We start from the raw sequence: 16,242 nt of genomic DNA on the forward strand, positions 1-16,242 counted from the left end.
CATGAGAGTTTCCCGAGATGGATTGTCTTAAGGACAAACCCTGCTGTTGCAGTTTCTAATTCTTGACTAAAAAAGAAATTAAAACGACCTAAAAATAGCATTTCCGAAAACCACCGTGGCTGCACTGGTGTTTCATCGTCTTTCCTGGTCTAAAATATTTCCCAACCCCTCCTCTGACGGGGTAGGGGGAAGAGAGACAATCTCCTTATTGAACTAAAGTAAGTTTCATTTAGTACAGTCCTACATGGATCCCCCTTTACCATAATTTTAAAATTAAAAAAAAAAAATCCAATGATAATTTCAATTGATACAATCTTAAAGAGTTTCTTTTAAGAGAAGAAAACTTTGACCTACCCCATACCACCATATTTAAGAAGACCATCATTAACACCATGTTTAAAGCTTTTTTTTAAGGTACACGTTTCTTTGGAAGATAGCTTGACTTTTCTGTAATTCTTTCCATATATAAATATGTTAAAGCATTCTGATTTAACAATCAGATTTCTACAGAACACACAAAGAAAATCACTGGTTTAACTTGGTGTTTTCTCAAGAAGAAAGCAATAATAAAATTCATCTGTTTAATATAACTAACAGTACAGCAAATATATTTTGCAACTGAATATATCAATCTAAGAAGTAATTTTTCTACCACAAAGAGTAACTTACGAGTACTGAATGAAAACAAGGAATGACTAAAGTAGCAGCATATAATTCAGGCTGAGGCCATTGCCTACTGATTATTTTAAATTAAAATGTTTCTCTAAGACAGATACCATATGAGTTCATTCATATGTGGAATCTAATGAACAAACTGAACTAACAGGGAAAATGGGGACAGACTCATAGATGGAGAGCAGGCTGACAGGTAGTCGGGAGGAAGGTAAGAGGGTGGAGGGACTGAGCAAAAAGGAAAAAGGGCTCATGGGCACGGACAAGAGTGAGGTGATTGCTGGGGGGAGGGGAGTATAAGGGGACTAAAGGGTAGTGGAAAAAATACAATAAAATTTAAAAAATTAATTAAAATTAAAAAATACATTAAAATGTTTTTGTAATTGTAGCCTTGAAATTTCATCTTCCTGTTCATGTTGGGGTCCAGGATTACCTTAGGCACTACTAACACAGTGTTAGACAAGCTATGGAGCTAGAATAATTGATTTCCCTCATTTGTATGTAGCCAAGAGGTTCTCTTCTGTGCTCAGTGCCGAGCTTGGAGAAATGTCCTCCTTTCACTGTCTCCTCAAAAAGGGTTCCTAATGTGACCAGTGTCAGTCAGGGTCCCAACAACAAGAAGAAAAAAAAAACAGATGGCAGACTCAAATTAGGTATTTTGAGAAAAGTTTGATAAAGGGACTTTTCAAACCTGTGGGCAGGGTAACAAAACCTAAAATAGAAAATGTGCTAGTAATAGATGGGCATGAAGGGGTAAAGGGTTATCCAGAGGGAGAAGCTATGTCAAGAGGGGGAACAAAAGGTCCAACTAAAACTGTGACCTTCGGCCATGGGATCCCACATGGAGAAGGGTGGGGAGATAAACATTCTGACCACGCTCTTCCCCCCCCCACGTGGTTGTGCTGGAGCCAATCAGGAGCACATGGGCAGTGGAGTCCCACTGAGGAGCTCCTATCAGCCTTCGGGTACACAGAGAAATTAACAGAGGGGTGGGGAGTATACTGGGAGGGGCCTGCCCACCAAGAAAGGGTAAGACATGAGTTTTTCAAGTCCGTACCCAGCTTCCAGGAGATGATATAATTGCCAGGACACTGGATAAATGCAGAAACCATTTTCTAAGCCCCACAGAAGAGGCCAACATTCACCATGAGAAAAAATAAAGATGAACTAACCTTTTCAAGCTGATCCACTTTTTCTGACCATTCCTAAAACAAAACAACACAAAAGTATAGCTTCCAGGGAAGGGTATCAATAATAGCAAGGTTTTCAGAAAACAAAGCAACCTACCGCTCCCCGCTAAAGCAACCCACCAACCAAACAAAACAGAACATTTCTTAAAAACCCATGAAGTTGGCTTAATATTAAGAAAGCCAAGAGTCCTAAAGGAAGAAAATGAACTTTATATAAAATTCTATAACACAAATATAAGTGTGCAGATTTTTACTAAGTAGAACACCCAAACAAAGCTATCTCCACTATCTGATGCAGCTTTTCAGCTTATTCCTGAGTATTTTCCCATGATTATTATTATAATTTCTTAGGATGGGTAGCTGAGACCAGCGGAGTTAGTAACTCTGTAATTGATGCTTAGATATTAATTTACTGAAGGGGAGGTCTTAGCAGCCTCTAACAGTTATTCTCCTTCTCATCTTGATTTTATCAATATGCTTTATGCCGTCTGGTATTAAGTTAATGGAAAAGGGATTGTGTGCCTTATTTGCAAACCACTGACCAGGGGAAAAAATATCTGCTGGTACAAAAGGTCATATCCCAAGTGCCTACAATTAGAATCTACCAATTTTAGATTATTTCTTCATTTATAGACACTCATACCATAGTTTGCCTCTAACTATTGGTTAATGATATTTTCTCTGGCTAGTAAATGTCCTAGATGACAAATACATACTTTAAAACCAACCAACCAACCACTTAAGGTAGCTAAATTATACATCTGCTTAAATGCAACATAATGTAATACTGATAAATTGACCCTGTCTTAATAAATCAGGATTACCATTAAAATATCCTGGAGCTTAAATTTAAAATGCCACTGCACAAAATATACCTCATCAGAGCCAGTACTAGCATTATTTTCCTTTCTTATTGTCTGTCATTCACTCAGCATCTTAGAACAAATTATTCTAACGAGATTACAAATTATTCTAACCAGAGACTGTATCAACTGTGTACATCACAGGTGATGACTAACCTGATAGCACCTTCTCCACTATAAAAGGCGAATGTTTGAGTCTAGGCTTTGAAACAGGTTTTTTGAGCACAGAGACCTTTTTTCTTGTCTTGGGCTCATGATGGACACACAATTTCCCGATTTCCATTTTACAAAGCTATACAGTTACAGAATAATACTCTCACATTCTGGACACATTTCATGATTATAACTGTAAAGTTTCTTGATAATATCCCACCCTGAGGCCAAATGAAATCTCAAAGAACTTGTATATCAATAGCATTCTTTTTTTCCTAAGTTGTAAATATTTTCTACCAGGTTTACATCTTGATTTTTTATAAAATCCTGTCAAGAAGTGAAATCTTTTCACCAGTCTTGGGCAGTGTCACATATAAAATACCTGGTCCTTTCTGGCTAATGCCAAAGCCAGTTCTTCTGCCATTTTGGCTCTGTTGGCTTGGAATGTCTCATTCTGCTCTTGAAATTTCCGCATGGAAGCTGTTAACAAATAGGCTTTTTTTGAGATATGGAAATATTTCAGAAACAGCATGACAACCCATGTGATTACTTTACAACTGTTACCTAACCAAAAAAGGCTAAGGTCACATAAGTGGATTATGAGACTGGAAAGAACCTGATCCATCTCAACTTTCCCAGAATCTTTTTGGCCTTAGTAATAGACCACCTTTTTTTGTTTGTTTGTTCCCTATTATTTTTGCTTTTTATAATACTCAAGTGTGTACATTTAGGAAGATACCAAAGGTAACTTTTTAAATGGAGCAATGGTAGAGCACTGAGTTAGGTTAAGGTGCAAGGAAACACCAGGACTGTGGCTAAGTGATGAATGTTCCCACTTTATAGGATTAAAAACAAAAACAAAAATCAAAGCAAAGCAACACAGAAATTTTTCTTTTGCTCTTTTCCTTTAAAAAAATTTAGCATATATTATATCAACAAAAAATAACTTCCTACTTCTGTTAGCGTTTTCTTGGATTGAACCCACCAAAGAACATATGTACAGGGTGGAATAAACAAAATGTACGTTCTATTGTTGGAGGAGTGAGGGCAGTTAGAGATTTCCCCCCGTTTCTGAACATAGCAGGAACGGAGCTATGGCTAGAACCAAGTCTCCTCCTCTAGGTCCAATAGCCAGGTACTAGGTTTTGCCAATAAACTGGGCAACTGGATGGACACAGCTGATAATAACCTTCTCCTGGGAAGCATGCCCATAAGGCAACATAAATACCAAACAAATGTTACCATATACTAGCCTGATTAAGAAATACTGTATACTACCCATAAAATAAAGATCTGAACTATGACAGTGAAAAACTTAACCCTAAAAAGATTAAAAAAAAAAAAAATACGTACAATCCTGGTGTTTTTCTAACGCAATTTCAAGCTTCTCTTTTATCTTCTGCAAGTTTCGGACCTGTTCAGCATAGTCTTGGGTGAGGAGGGTGATGCACATACCAGGAATGGACAAACATCAGGAAAGGAAGTTAATTAAACAAAAAATGAGTGAAAATGATGATGATTTTCTCAGCCTGAAAACCATTCCTGTTAAGGAAAGCTAGGCAGACAGCCTCCCATTAACGATGAACAACACAGGCGAACAGGTACAGTACAAACCATACACGGTATAAATGGTGACTACAAACAGGCAGGTTTGTTTAGCCTTGATATAAAGAACAAGAACTGGGCCTGGTTTGGTCATCAGAAATGCCCTGCCATGAAAACCTGTATTTTCTCATTACTTAATTTCAAATCTCAGTTTTCATTTCCCCTTCCAGTCTTAGCAAGAGAGACCAAAGGGAACTCACTAAATAGCTCACTTAAGAGTCCCCCCACCTGAGTGACAGTGGTTAGGGCCACGGCAAACACCTTACCTCAGGACTGCTTTCACAGTGAAAGCACTTCATGCTCAGAAAAGTCAGCTTCCTTTCTACACAGGAACTGAGCTGCTTATGCCACTTTAAAGGTGAAAGTCAGAATTAACTGCCTGGTTGGCCAAAGAAGATAGCTTGGCATAGTGGAAACGTGGGCACGCTTTTAAGTCCTATGTAAGTCCTTAAGCAAATCCTAAGTATCAGTTTCTTCATGTATCAAATAATGACATTAACTGTACCTAGATAATAAATCATCTTACATGCCTTATGCACCTGGCACACAGTGCTAACTACAAGGGAGCTGCTCTTGTTGTTGTTATTATTCACACTGAGCCTATAGGAAAACACCCAGAACATAAGCAAGCTCAGGAAATGCCAGTTCTCTTCCCTGTCCCTTCCTCTCTATTCTCCCTTCTATATTAGGGAGGGTACATATTTTACAGCTTTACAACATTAAACAAATGTACAATTATTTCACCTGTGTTACTGATATTGTTTTCACTAGGGGGCAAGAGGATAGTAGTAACTGAGTTTAAAGCAGACTCTAATTAATAAGAGTATGGACTCCAGTATCAAGCAAAGCTGAGTCTGGATCTCAGCTCTACCACCAACTTCTTGTGTGACCTTAACCTCACTATACCTAGTAAGGCTATCGTGGGGACAAAATGAGATAATGAACTAACTAGAGGCTGTGAACTACAATATGGACCTTCAATAACTGCACAAACACACAGATTTCACATAAAGTTTGGTGAATGTTGCAGCCTACTACTTTTGCCCCAATAAAATGGGCATAGGGCCAAGGGACAAAAAGAAACACAGAAGCCAATGACCACTTCACAGAATGAAGCTTTCAAAATGTGTCCCCTGGCAGAAACCAAAATAAGAGCTCACAACTCTATCACAAACATGACCTGCTCAGGCAAAGGATAGAACGGGAGTTGTGTAAATTGTAAGGTGAACACGGAGGACATCGTGAGAGTTACTGCTTCCATACAGGTGCCGGAGTTAGAAATACTATTGAAAAGTGGCCCAGAGACCAGAATAACGCACAGGCGATACGTGGCTGTAGCAAGTGGCAACATAGCAAAAGCCCTCTGGTGTTGAGGAATCCAACATCTGCGGGTCGTTCCCTCTACAGGGTATCCCCTAACCCTCTCCACCCAAAAGCAGGTTATGCCAACGGCTAAAAAAGATGGTCAAATCTATTTTACATGTCCTTTTAATGCCTTTTATATCCATGGTTAGAAACGTCAGGAGCGGAAAAATATGTTGTTTTTTTAAACCTTAAAACTCAGTTTTGAATTTATACTATTTAGTACACTAACAAAAGAAGCAACAAAAGAGGTAAAATTGCTCCTTTTTTTTTCCCCTAAGAAAATAAAAATACATCTATAAAGTTATGCTATATGGCAATTTTATAGGGACAGAGGGTCAGGCAAGGCAAATTTCCTTTGTTTGCTTTTTATTAACGCTTAGACATACCAGAAAGTCTGGCTTCTAATTTCCGTATCAGTTCATTTCTTCTCAAAAGCTGAGATGATAGATCTTCTCTGGAGCTGCTTCCATCGGAAGCCTGTTGAGATGGACACAGAAGAGGTCGTATTCATACAGGGTTTTCGGAAGTGTGAGACCACAGGACTGAACCAGGAAGCACCGACTCTTATTTTAGGTTTGGTTACACTTTGTGATCCTGGAAAAGCTTCTTAACTTAACCAGGTCCTATAGCTTCTCAACCTATAAAGTAGAAGCAACACTATATCCATCTATAGTGAGCAGGAGATAAAAGATGCTAAACAGATAAATTATGTGTGTGTGTGTACGTGCCACTGGAATAAATGGTGAGGAACAAACCCATTATGATCTTATCACACCGAGTACTTCATACAAAATACATGTTTTCAGTCGTAAGAAAGGAATTCCCTTTATTTTTCCAAAGGCAAAGTCCTGGGGTAAAGAGGGGAAGAAAGCTGGTTTGTGATGAAGCAGCTACCACTGACATGAAATTTCAGTATCTGCATTTATAAAAAAAAAGGAATGTCAATCGAAAGCTCTAAAAAGCATCAAAAACTTTAGCAGGTAATGCACATTCCATATATCAATATATTAATGAGACTTCAATTTTCCCCAACAATCTACATTAGCTTAAAGCACATAAGCACTTTTATATTCAGGGCACTGCTTCCTCTTGCTAATAAATAACTTGCTTTATCTTTTCACCTTCGACTATAAAATTTTTAAAAATACAGAAGATTAGGGAAAATGGTTTAATAACATTTTCTACCTATTTTGACAACTGCAGATGCTTTCCCACATTTGCTTCATCAATTTTTATTTTACTAAAGTACATTAAATAAAAGACATCATGGCATTTCATCCTAAATACTTTGATAAGCATTTCTTTTTTTTAAAACAGTTCTTTAAAATTATTTATTTATTTATTTATTTTGAGAGAGAGTGGAAGAGATGGAGAAAGAGAGGGAGAGAAACACTGATGTGCAAGAGATACATCCTTTGCCTGCCTCTCGCACGCCCCCCACTGGGGACATGGCCCACAACCCAGGCCTGTGCCCTGACTGCGAACAGGAGACCTTCTGGTTTGCAGGCCTGCACTCAATCCACTGAGCTAAACCAGCCAGGCCTGATGAACATTTCTAAAATATAAGGACATTTTCCTTTATGACCACAATACCATTATCACTCCTAACAAAATAAAAAATAATAGCACCTAAATCATCATGTTCCTCTATTTTATTCCCAAATGTCCTTAGAGGTGGCTGAACAAATCACTCTAAATCATTTACCCATCTAGCCACGTGCCCGCCCAACATGCAGAGAGACTCAGGACAGTGTCTGGTTAAGAGGGAGTCTCTTCAGGCAGAAGGTCCAGGTTAAAGTCCCATCTTCACCACATATAAACTATAGAACTTGGGCCAATTATTAACTTCTCTGTGCATTGATTGCATATATAAACTATGATAACAAACATGATGTCCTCCGCAGAACTGTGATGAGAAGTAAGTCAATACTTGTCAAGTCCCTAAAATGGAGCCAGGCACATAGTTTCAATACATATAATCTATTATTAGAAGTTATGATTATTACTGTTAGACATCCCATTCTCAGCATTGTGCTAAGCACTGGGAATCGTGGTAAAACGACAAGCACTTACCTAAACAGCAGTAGCTACAGCAACTACTAATTATGAAATGCTTGTTAAGAGCCAGGCACTACTCTACAAAGTGTTTTTTTTTAAATGTATTTTTCCCATGATCATTTATCCCCACTATACCCTCTCCCATCTCCCCCCACCCCCCTACCCTTGCAATCACCACACTGTTCTCCAAGCAGCAACTACTAATTGTGAAATGCTTGTTAAGATATAAAACTACCCTACAAACTGTTTTATATACTGTGCAGAAAAGAGTTAACATCACAGGCCTCAGACTGCTATTCTTAGCAAGGCCTGCTTGCAAGGTTAGCCCTTGACTGGCCTATGGGAACTTAGATTTTGCAAGGGTTCCTACTGTTCCTAGTAAGAATGGCTCATTATACCCTAAACTGATTTTGCAAAAATATGGTTGATGCTAACACCTGTTTTCCTTCTGGGAGTCTGACATTTTGGTAAATGCTGGGCAGAAGATGCCTCCGTGACTCGCCTCCCATTAAAATCCCTGGGTACTGAGACTCTTAGGAGCTTCTCTGGGATACGGCGTTTTGCCCTGTGCGGTCACAAATCATTGCTGCGCAAGTAAGCTGGCCTGTGAAACTCCACTGGGAGACCACTCCCGGTAGCTCACGGCTGGTTTCCCCCAGGCTTTGCCCACACTCCTTTTCCCTTTGCTGATTATGCTTTGTATCCTTCCATTGTAATAAATGACAGCAGTGAGTGAAACTACATGCTGAGTCCTGTGAGTCCAAGTTAATAATAGAACCTACAGGTGAACGCCGGGGACCTGATAGCTACTTTAATAAAGACAGGTGCAGTTCCCACCTCCAGGTTACAGATGGGGACACTAGGCCACAGAGAAGTCAGGGGACTTGCCCCAAGTCGCACGATAATGATGGAAGCAGGGAACCGAACCCAGGCCTGACTCCTCACCCGAGTTCCCAACTGCTACACTCTACTGCCTCCCACGAAGGTCCCAGTTTAGCGGGAGAGATAAACAAGCCGATGACCAACAACAATGCAGTGCAACAGGTGCTCTCGCAGGGGTAAGCAGGAGACCAGGGACCAAGTTCAGCCAGGAGGGGTCAGGGGTGCAGGGGATGGGAGGGGCAGGTCGGCTCAAGGAGGCTTCCTGGAAGCAACACGTGAGCCCAGTCTTGAAGGGTGCACAAGAGTCTGCCAGAGGGACGCAGAGGTGTAAGGACCCAGGAGACGTCCCAGAGAGGGAACAGCATATGCAGACACGCAGGCACGAAGAAGCGGTGTCCATTCCAGGAAGTGCTGGAGCACAGGGTGTAGGAAGAGAGAGGGAGATGGGGCTGACAGACCATGACCCTTTACCACTAAATAACTAATGAGTTCGCTCTTCCTCCTGAACATGATGGGGAAGGCACTGAGGATTTTTAAGCACTGGAGAGACATGAACATATCTGCTTTCGGGAGTTACTGGGGGCTGGGAGCCCAGAAGGGTTAGGGTCCAAGAAACAAACACAGCGTGAAATAAAGTGGAAGTAAATGTACTATACTAGTAAATCAAGTAGAGAGGGCAAGTTTGAGACATTGAAGAGATAGAAGGCAAATACTTGCTAACTGATGGGACACCAAGAACCGAAGGAGAGTCTAAAATGGCCCAAGGTTTCTTGCTGGTGACTTGGGAGGTGAAGGCGCCCATGTGCAAATGGAATGACTGACTTCACTTTTGTTCATTTTAGAATTTGAGACACCACAGGAAAAACATCTAGTTGGAAAAATATATGCAGCAGAATATAAGTGTCTGAAAACAGCGCGGGATCAGAACGTATATACGACAGTAAGTTCAAAGCAATTACTTGAAAAGTCTCAGAGCTAAGTGTTCCCTGAGTTCAGGCCAATCTGTATGTCTGGAATTCGTCTGATGAGAGCCCTCATTGAGCATGTCAGCATGCAGGTATTTCTGCCCGCATGCAAGGCAAGGCAGGTATTTCAACCACAGAACTCAAAATTGAAACTGGCTTTCAGCCTGGTGATCGGATGTGCATTTATATTTCCTGTTATTTATAGCAGCCAATGATAATTGAGATCTGGTAATCTTATTGTTTCACCCCAATAACCTAATAGCTTCTGCCATGTAATCTGACCCAGACAGTTAGTATGAAAGAGGAGGAGGAAGACTCATCTGACCACGGAAACAACGCAAGTGTCTATCACCAGGAGCAGACGGAGACAAACCGCCTTCAATAGCTGGAATCTTATACAGCAGTAAAAACAAGCGAACTACAGCTTCATATAACGCAGATGCGCTTCAGAAACAAGAAAGTTAAAAAAGAAGCAACAGTAAATAACAAATTGTTCATGAATATATTCATGTCTGGTAGGACATTTTAAACAGCAAGGGAATGGTGACAGAAAACTTAGGAGAGTGGTTATCTGGAGGGGACGGAGGGGGAGGGGACAGGGAAGGAGCCTACAGATGGTTTCAAAAGTAGCAACACGCTCTAGCTCTTTGGGGAGGTGACAGATTAACAAGCATTCATTTTATTTTTATGCTTTATACTTTATATTTACATTACATACATTCTTTTACGTATATCAAGCATTCTAAATCTTTTATTTGAAATGCTCACCTGAGGATATGTTTTGTCAACATTGATTGTAGAGAGGAAGGGGAGAGAGCGAGCAAGAGAGAAATGGTGATGTGAGAGGGAAACACGGACTGGTTGCCTCCCGTATGTGCCCCGACTGGGATTAGAACCCACAACCCTTTCGGGTACCAGACGACATCCCAACCAAGCTACCCAGCCAGGGCATTATAAATCAGTTTTGAAAAGTTATCTGACATTGAGAGGATCATGTCTTATGCTAAGGACATACTTTTAACCCTAAGGCCTGACCTTTACCTAACACAGAAGCATTCTCAGGTTTTTGAACTCTTTCCAACCACAATGTACTTTACAAATAAGGGACACACTGGAGTCATCGGTGCCAACCTTTCATCAACTTTCCCAATAAAAGAGTGCACTCTGGCTCATTCTACATGACACCTCACAGACTTTGTTAAGCAACAGTGACTTAAGGTATATATGTCTGCAGAGGCAACAGACTGAAGTGTTAAGAAGTGAAAAGCAAAAAAAGGTACATAAAATATATAGGTGGAAAAAGAGTGCAAGAGGAAAATGTAGAGAAAATGGAAATGAACTCACAGAAAAAAAAACAAAAAAAACAAGGGACTCTGGTCAAGATGGTGGCATAGGTAAATACAGCTTGCTTCCTTGCATAACCACATCAAACTTACAACTAAAATAGAGAACCACCATCCCTCAGAACTGTCAGAAACTGGGTTGAATGGAAGTCTGACAAATATACAATTAAAGAAACCACATCCATCCAGACTGGTAGGAGTGGCGGAGACACAGAATGAATTGGTCCCATATCCAGGTGTGGTGGATAAAAATTTAGGAGGGATATCTGGAGTCCCGGCCCCACACCAGGCTTCCCAGTCCAGAGTACCAGTGGGGTTTGTGTCAGTGGAAGACATTTCTGGAGGCCCAGGCAGTTCCTCTTAAAGAGCCCACACAGAGACTTAATCAGACTCACCACCTCTGACCTCTAGCACTGGGGCAGCAGCTTCACAGGCACCGGTGGCACACAGGGAGAAACTGAAGTGTCTGGCATCAAGGAGAGCTGGGGACAGCTTTTTCCCAGACAGAAAGGCAGCAGAGGCCATTGTTCCTTTTCCAAAACCTCACCCCACACAGCCACAGCCCTCAGGCTGGTGTTATATCAGAGACTCCATCAACCTGGCTAACACTGTTTGTCCCACCCTGGAGATCCCCAGAGACTCTGCCCCACCCAACTTACAGGCCCACCCAAGCTGCTTTTCCATATGAATGGCTGGTCTTGGCTCATGCTTCTCAACTTCCTAAATCCTCTCAAACAAGCCTCAGTGGGCCCCCAGCCCCCATACCTCTTGCTTAATGGCCCCAGGCTCAGGACTAGGGGCAACCAGCCTAGATTCACAGCTTGGCTCCTCCTGGGAATCTCCAAGCCCAGCACAAGTAGCAGCCATCTCAGATTGCTTTACAGCTCAGGCAAGGCAGCCCTGGGCAGAACACAGGTGGGGGCTGACCTTGGCCTGCACCACCTGGGAAACTCCGGAGCCTGTGCACCCAGTGGACACCTACAGACCACGTCAAAGCACCACCACCCTGTCCCTGCACAGCTGATCCTCCATGGAGGGTGAAGGTTGGTGGTTAGTGGTCACAGCCAGTCCTTACAGCTGACTGACCTGGGTAAACCCCTCCCACTGACCTGCAACAGCAATTAAGGCTCAACTACAAGAGGAGGGTGTACTCAGCCCACAAGAAGGGCACAGGTCAAGTACCCAGCTTGGGTGATAGGGGAGGCTGTGCCACTGAACCCTACAGGACACCTATTACATTAGGTCATACAACCAAGACTCAGAGTCAAAACAGCTCTACTTAATTCATAGAAACAAACACAGGGCGGCTGCCAACATAAGGAGACAAAGAAACATGTCTTAAATGAAAGAACAGATCAAAACTCCAGAAAAAGAGCTAAACGAAATGGAGATAAGAAATCTATCAGATGTAGAGCTCAAAACACTGGTTATAAGGATGCTCAAGGAAGTTAGTGAGAAACCTCAATAGCATAAGAAAGATCCAGTCAGAAATGAAGGATACACTATTTGAAATAAAGATCAATTTATAGGGAAGCAACAGTAGAGCAGATGAAGCCAAGAATCAAATCAATGATTCAGAACATAAGGAAGCAACAAACAACCAATCAGAACAACAAGAAAAAAGAATCCAAAGAAATGAGGATATGTAAGCAGCCTCTGGGACGACTTTAAGAGATCCAACATTTGCATCATAGGGGTGCCAGAAAGAAGAAGAGCAAGAAATTGGAAATCTATTTGAAAAAGTAATGAAAGAAAACTTCCCTAATTTGGTGAAGGAAATAGACATGTAAGTCCAGGAAGCACAGAGAGTCCCAAACAAGATGGATGCAAAGGCATATCATAATTCAAATGCCAAAGCTTAAAGATAAAGAGATAATCTTAAAAGCAACAAGAGAAAATGTTAGTTACCTACAGGGGAGTTTCCATAAGACTGTCAGCTGATTTCTCAAAAGAAAACTTGCGGGCTAGAAGGGACTGGCAAGAAATATTCAGAGTGATAAAAAGCAGTGACCTACAGCCAAGATTGCTCTACCCAGCAAAGCTGTCATTTAGAATCAAAGGGCAGATAAAGAGCTTCCCAGACAAGAAACAACTAAAGGAGTTCATCATCACCAAGCCATTATTATATGAAATGTTAAAGGGACTTATTTAAGAAAAAGAAGATCAAAACTATGAACAATAAAGTGGCAATAGATACATATCTATAAACAATTGAAACTAAGCAAACAAAAAGAACAGAGACAGAATCATGGACACAGAGAGCATTTTGACGGTTGCCAGATGGGAGGGGGTGTGGGGATGGGTGAAGAGAGGAGGGGATCAAGAAGCGCAAATAGGTAGTTACAGAACAGCCATGGGGATGTACGGTACAGTGTAGGAAACGGAGAAGCCAAAGAACTTATACGCATGACCCATGGATGTGAACAATGGTGTGGAGATGGCCTGAGGGAGTGGGGGGTGCTGGGTGGAGTGGGGCAAAGGGTGAAAAATTGGGACAACTGTAATAGTAAAATCAATAAAATATAATTTAAAAAATTTAAAAATATATTAAATATATAGAGATGGTATCAAATATTAAAAATTAATTAAGATACTTACAAAGTCATCTCCTGAGTCAGCTCCCATAGAGGCAACAGATTCCTTGCTCACGGACCGTGGGATCCTAGTAGCACCTCCTGGTCTCTGGGAAACAGCAGTCTCTTCTGCAATTTTCTTCTTTAGTTTAGCAAACATTTTGCTGTGTGGCAATCCTGCCCTGATGACCAGCTCTTAAACCACAGAAGTCTTTAGGCAGCAGCCAGTAATTCCAAGACAGGTGCCTAAAAAGTTCCAGATATCCAAGCTGTCTTCATTCCTCCTTCAATGTGGGCCAAGGACCGATGGCAACACGGTATCTATAAATCAGATGAAAGAGAACTCTTAAGTTAAACAAGGGAGGGATTTCACATCTCCGTTGCTATGTTCAGCTTCAGATTTGAAAATTAAGCTTCATAATTTTCCATGTATACTAACAGAGCACAATTACTAAGCATTTTTAAAAACACTGAGGTGCCTCATATGCATATATAGATAAGGAAATCCAGTCTCAAGTCGGTGACGCAATTTGCCAAAGATTGTGTGGCTAAGTGGCAGGGCTGGTATTTGAACTAAGAATTCTGATTCGAAAGTCCCTTCTCTCTCTCTCTGTCTCTTAAATACCATGTTGGCTCTAGCATATAGCACATTAAGTAAAAATTTCCAGGACAACATTAACATCACATAATGTTTCTGAATCCTTCTCCCAATAATACTAACTATAGTTTAGCGTTTTTTTTTTTTTAAAGATGAAGACGAAAACATGTAACTATGTAAAAAAAAGGTATAATGTTCTAATGTTCTAGGATCATTTGCAATCAACTATTCACCAGAAAAAGCTGACAACCTGGAAAAGACAATTCTGGAAACACCAACCTGGAAAAGGCATCCCGGGACATGTTGTGTGGCTCTCTTTAAGGGCGATTAACATGACCTCAAATCAGTTTCTTTTTTTCCAGAATGTTTTACATAATATTCAACAATGAGATTCAAACGTCTTTTCCTTCCAATGGTGTGTAAAAGACGAACATTCTGGCTCCAACCTTGACTTTTCATGTTTTGTGGAGGAACCCCAAGCTCTGCTTCCTAAGCTCTACAAAGGACTTCTTACCGCTTCCATCTAAGTCTGTACAATTCTTCAAAAACTTTACCTTCGATGCCTGTAAACCACCTACTCACCTAGCTTATCTACTAGATTCAAGCCAGCTTGGAGGTCAAAGCATTCTGTCCTGCATGAAGACAAAGATAAAATGCGTCGGATATTTCCTTTCAAACGTAAGGGGAAAATGTGGGCGGATGGGGGTGGGGTTGGCAGAGTGAGGAGAAGGATCAAAGGGGAAGGAGAAAAACTCGTCACTGCCACAGCCCTCCGGGAGCTCCCTTCCCTCAGCCGGGTCTTCTCTGCATTTGCGATTTGCTCAAGTTCCCCTCCCAGGCACGAAGAGCAAAAATCTCATTGCAGGAGGTGCCTAAATTCACTTCGCACTGGGAACCCGAGCAAAACAACGTGAATGAGATTACGATTCCCCAGGGCCAGTGTTTATTTCTCAGCTGATTCTGAGTCACAGGCTACCTGGCCAGACCCGGCAGCCCTGACTCACACTAAGAAGGCGCCGAGGACGGCTAAGTTGGGTAAAAGCTGCCTAACTTCCAGGGAGGCAGGCAGGTATCTGCCGCTTCGGTTTCGACCCCAGTCACTCCAACTCCTTTCAGATCCGCTCGGGCGTACACTGTCAGAGAAGGAAGGGACCCCACGTCTCTCCAACTTGACAGCAGGGAAACTGAGACCCAGAAAGGAGGAGTGACTTGTCAAAGGTCGCGCAGGGGGGAATCCTGGAACCCTAGGCTCCACACTCCCAGGACGGGCAGCCCGCCACTGCCCCCACCCTCGCCCTTTCAGCACCCCGGTACCGAACCCCGCCTTGGGTCTTGGGGCGACACCGTCTGGGCCGCTTGGGGGGCAGACCGAATCTACTGGGAGAATGGGGGCCTGCTCGCGTCTCCGGCCCCCGCCCGCGCACCTGCCGCTCTCAGGGCAGCCGGCAGAACCCCGCCTCCGGGGCCTCTCGTGAATGCCAGCCCGCTCGTACGGCCGGCCGCCGAGGCGAGCAAAGCACCGACCCGGAACCGCACTTGCACCAGCACGCCGGAAGTGGCTGCACGCGAGGGCCCGCCCACCTGCTACGCGCGTGCGCCTGAGAGCGGCCCCTCCCACAGACCGAGCGCGAACCTGGGGCGGCAGTCGAGCTGGTCCAGCTGGAGATCGCGGGCACGGTGCCGGGCGTTCCCTCTGCCCAGCCCGCCACGTCAGCGAGAGGCCGGACCTGAGAATGGTGACTGGGTGGCTGAAGCCTTTCTTGTTATTTTAAAGGAGGCGGTGCGGCACTGGAGGTGTGCGGGAGGGGCCACGTGGCAAAAGGGAGAGAACCCAATTGGTGTGGCGGGGCCGACGTTGCGGTGTGGGAGGGCAACCGCACCGTGGCACCGTGGCTCCGAGGCTCCGTGGCTGCGCTGGGCCAAGCCGGAGCTTCCCATGCCAGTCCCATGCATCTGACACAGCCACCTTGTTACT

At 42.8% G+C, this 16,242-nt stretch overlaps 1 protein-coding gene across 1 annotated transcript in view; it reads right to left on the reverse strand.

Moving 5' to 3' along the window:
• GOLGA1 (golgin A1) overlaps positions 1-15,808 on the reverse strand; it is a 40,157-nt gene extending 24,349 nt beyond the window's left edge. Inside the window, exons 1-7 of the mRNA XM_090274714.1 lie at positions 15,692-15,808; positions 14,850-14,899; positions 13,695-13,990; positions 6,235-6,325; positions 4,232-4,306; positions 3,261-3,358; positions 1,845-1,877 (exon numbers count right to left, since the gene is read on the reverse strand). Of these exons, the coding sequence (XP_090130840.1) occupies positions 1,845-1,877; positions 3,261-3,358; positions 4,232-4,306; positions 6,235-6,325; positions 13,695-13,829 (432 nt within the window). The 5' untranslated portion in view covers positions 13,830-13,990; positions 14,850-14,899; positions 15,692-15,808. The remainder of the gene's footprint in view (positions 1-1,844; positions 1,878-3,260; positions 3,359-4,231; positions 4,307-6,234; positions 6,326-13,694; positions 13,991-14,849; positions 14,900-15,691) is intronic.
• Between the last annotated feature and the right edge of the window lie 434 nt (positions 15,809-16,242).

Source organism: Furipterus horrens, unplaced genomic scaffold (genome assembly GCF_987537825.1).
Source record: "Furipterus horrens unplaced genomic scaffold, mFurHor1.1.pri manual_scaffold_4, whole genome shotgun sequence".
In the NCBI taxonomy this organism is placed as follows: domain Eukaryota; kingdom Metazoa; phylum Chordata; class Mammalia; order Chiroptera; family Furipteridae; genus Furipterus; species Furipterus horrens.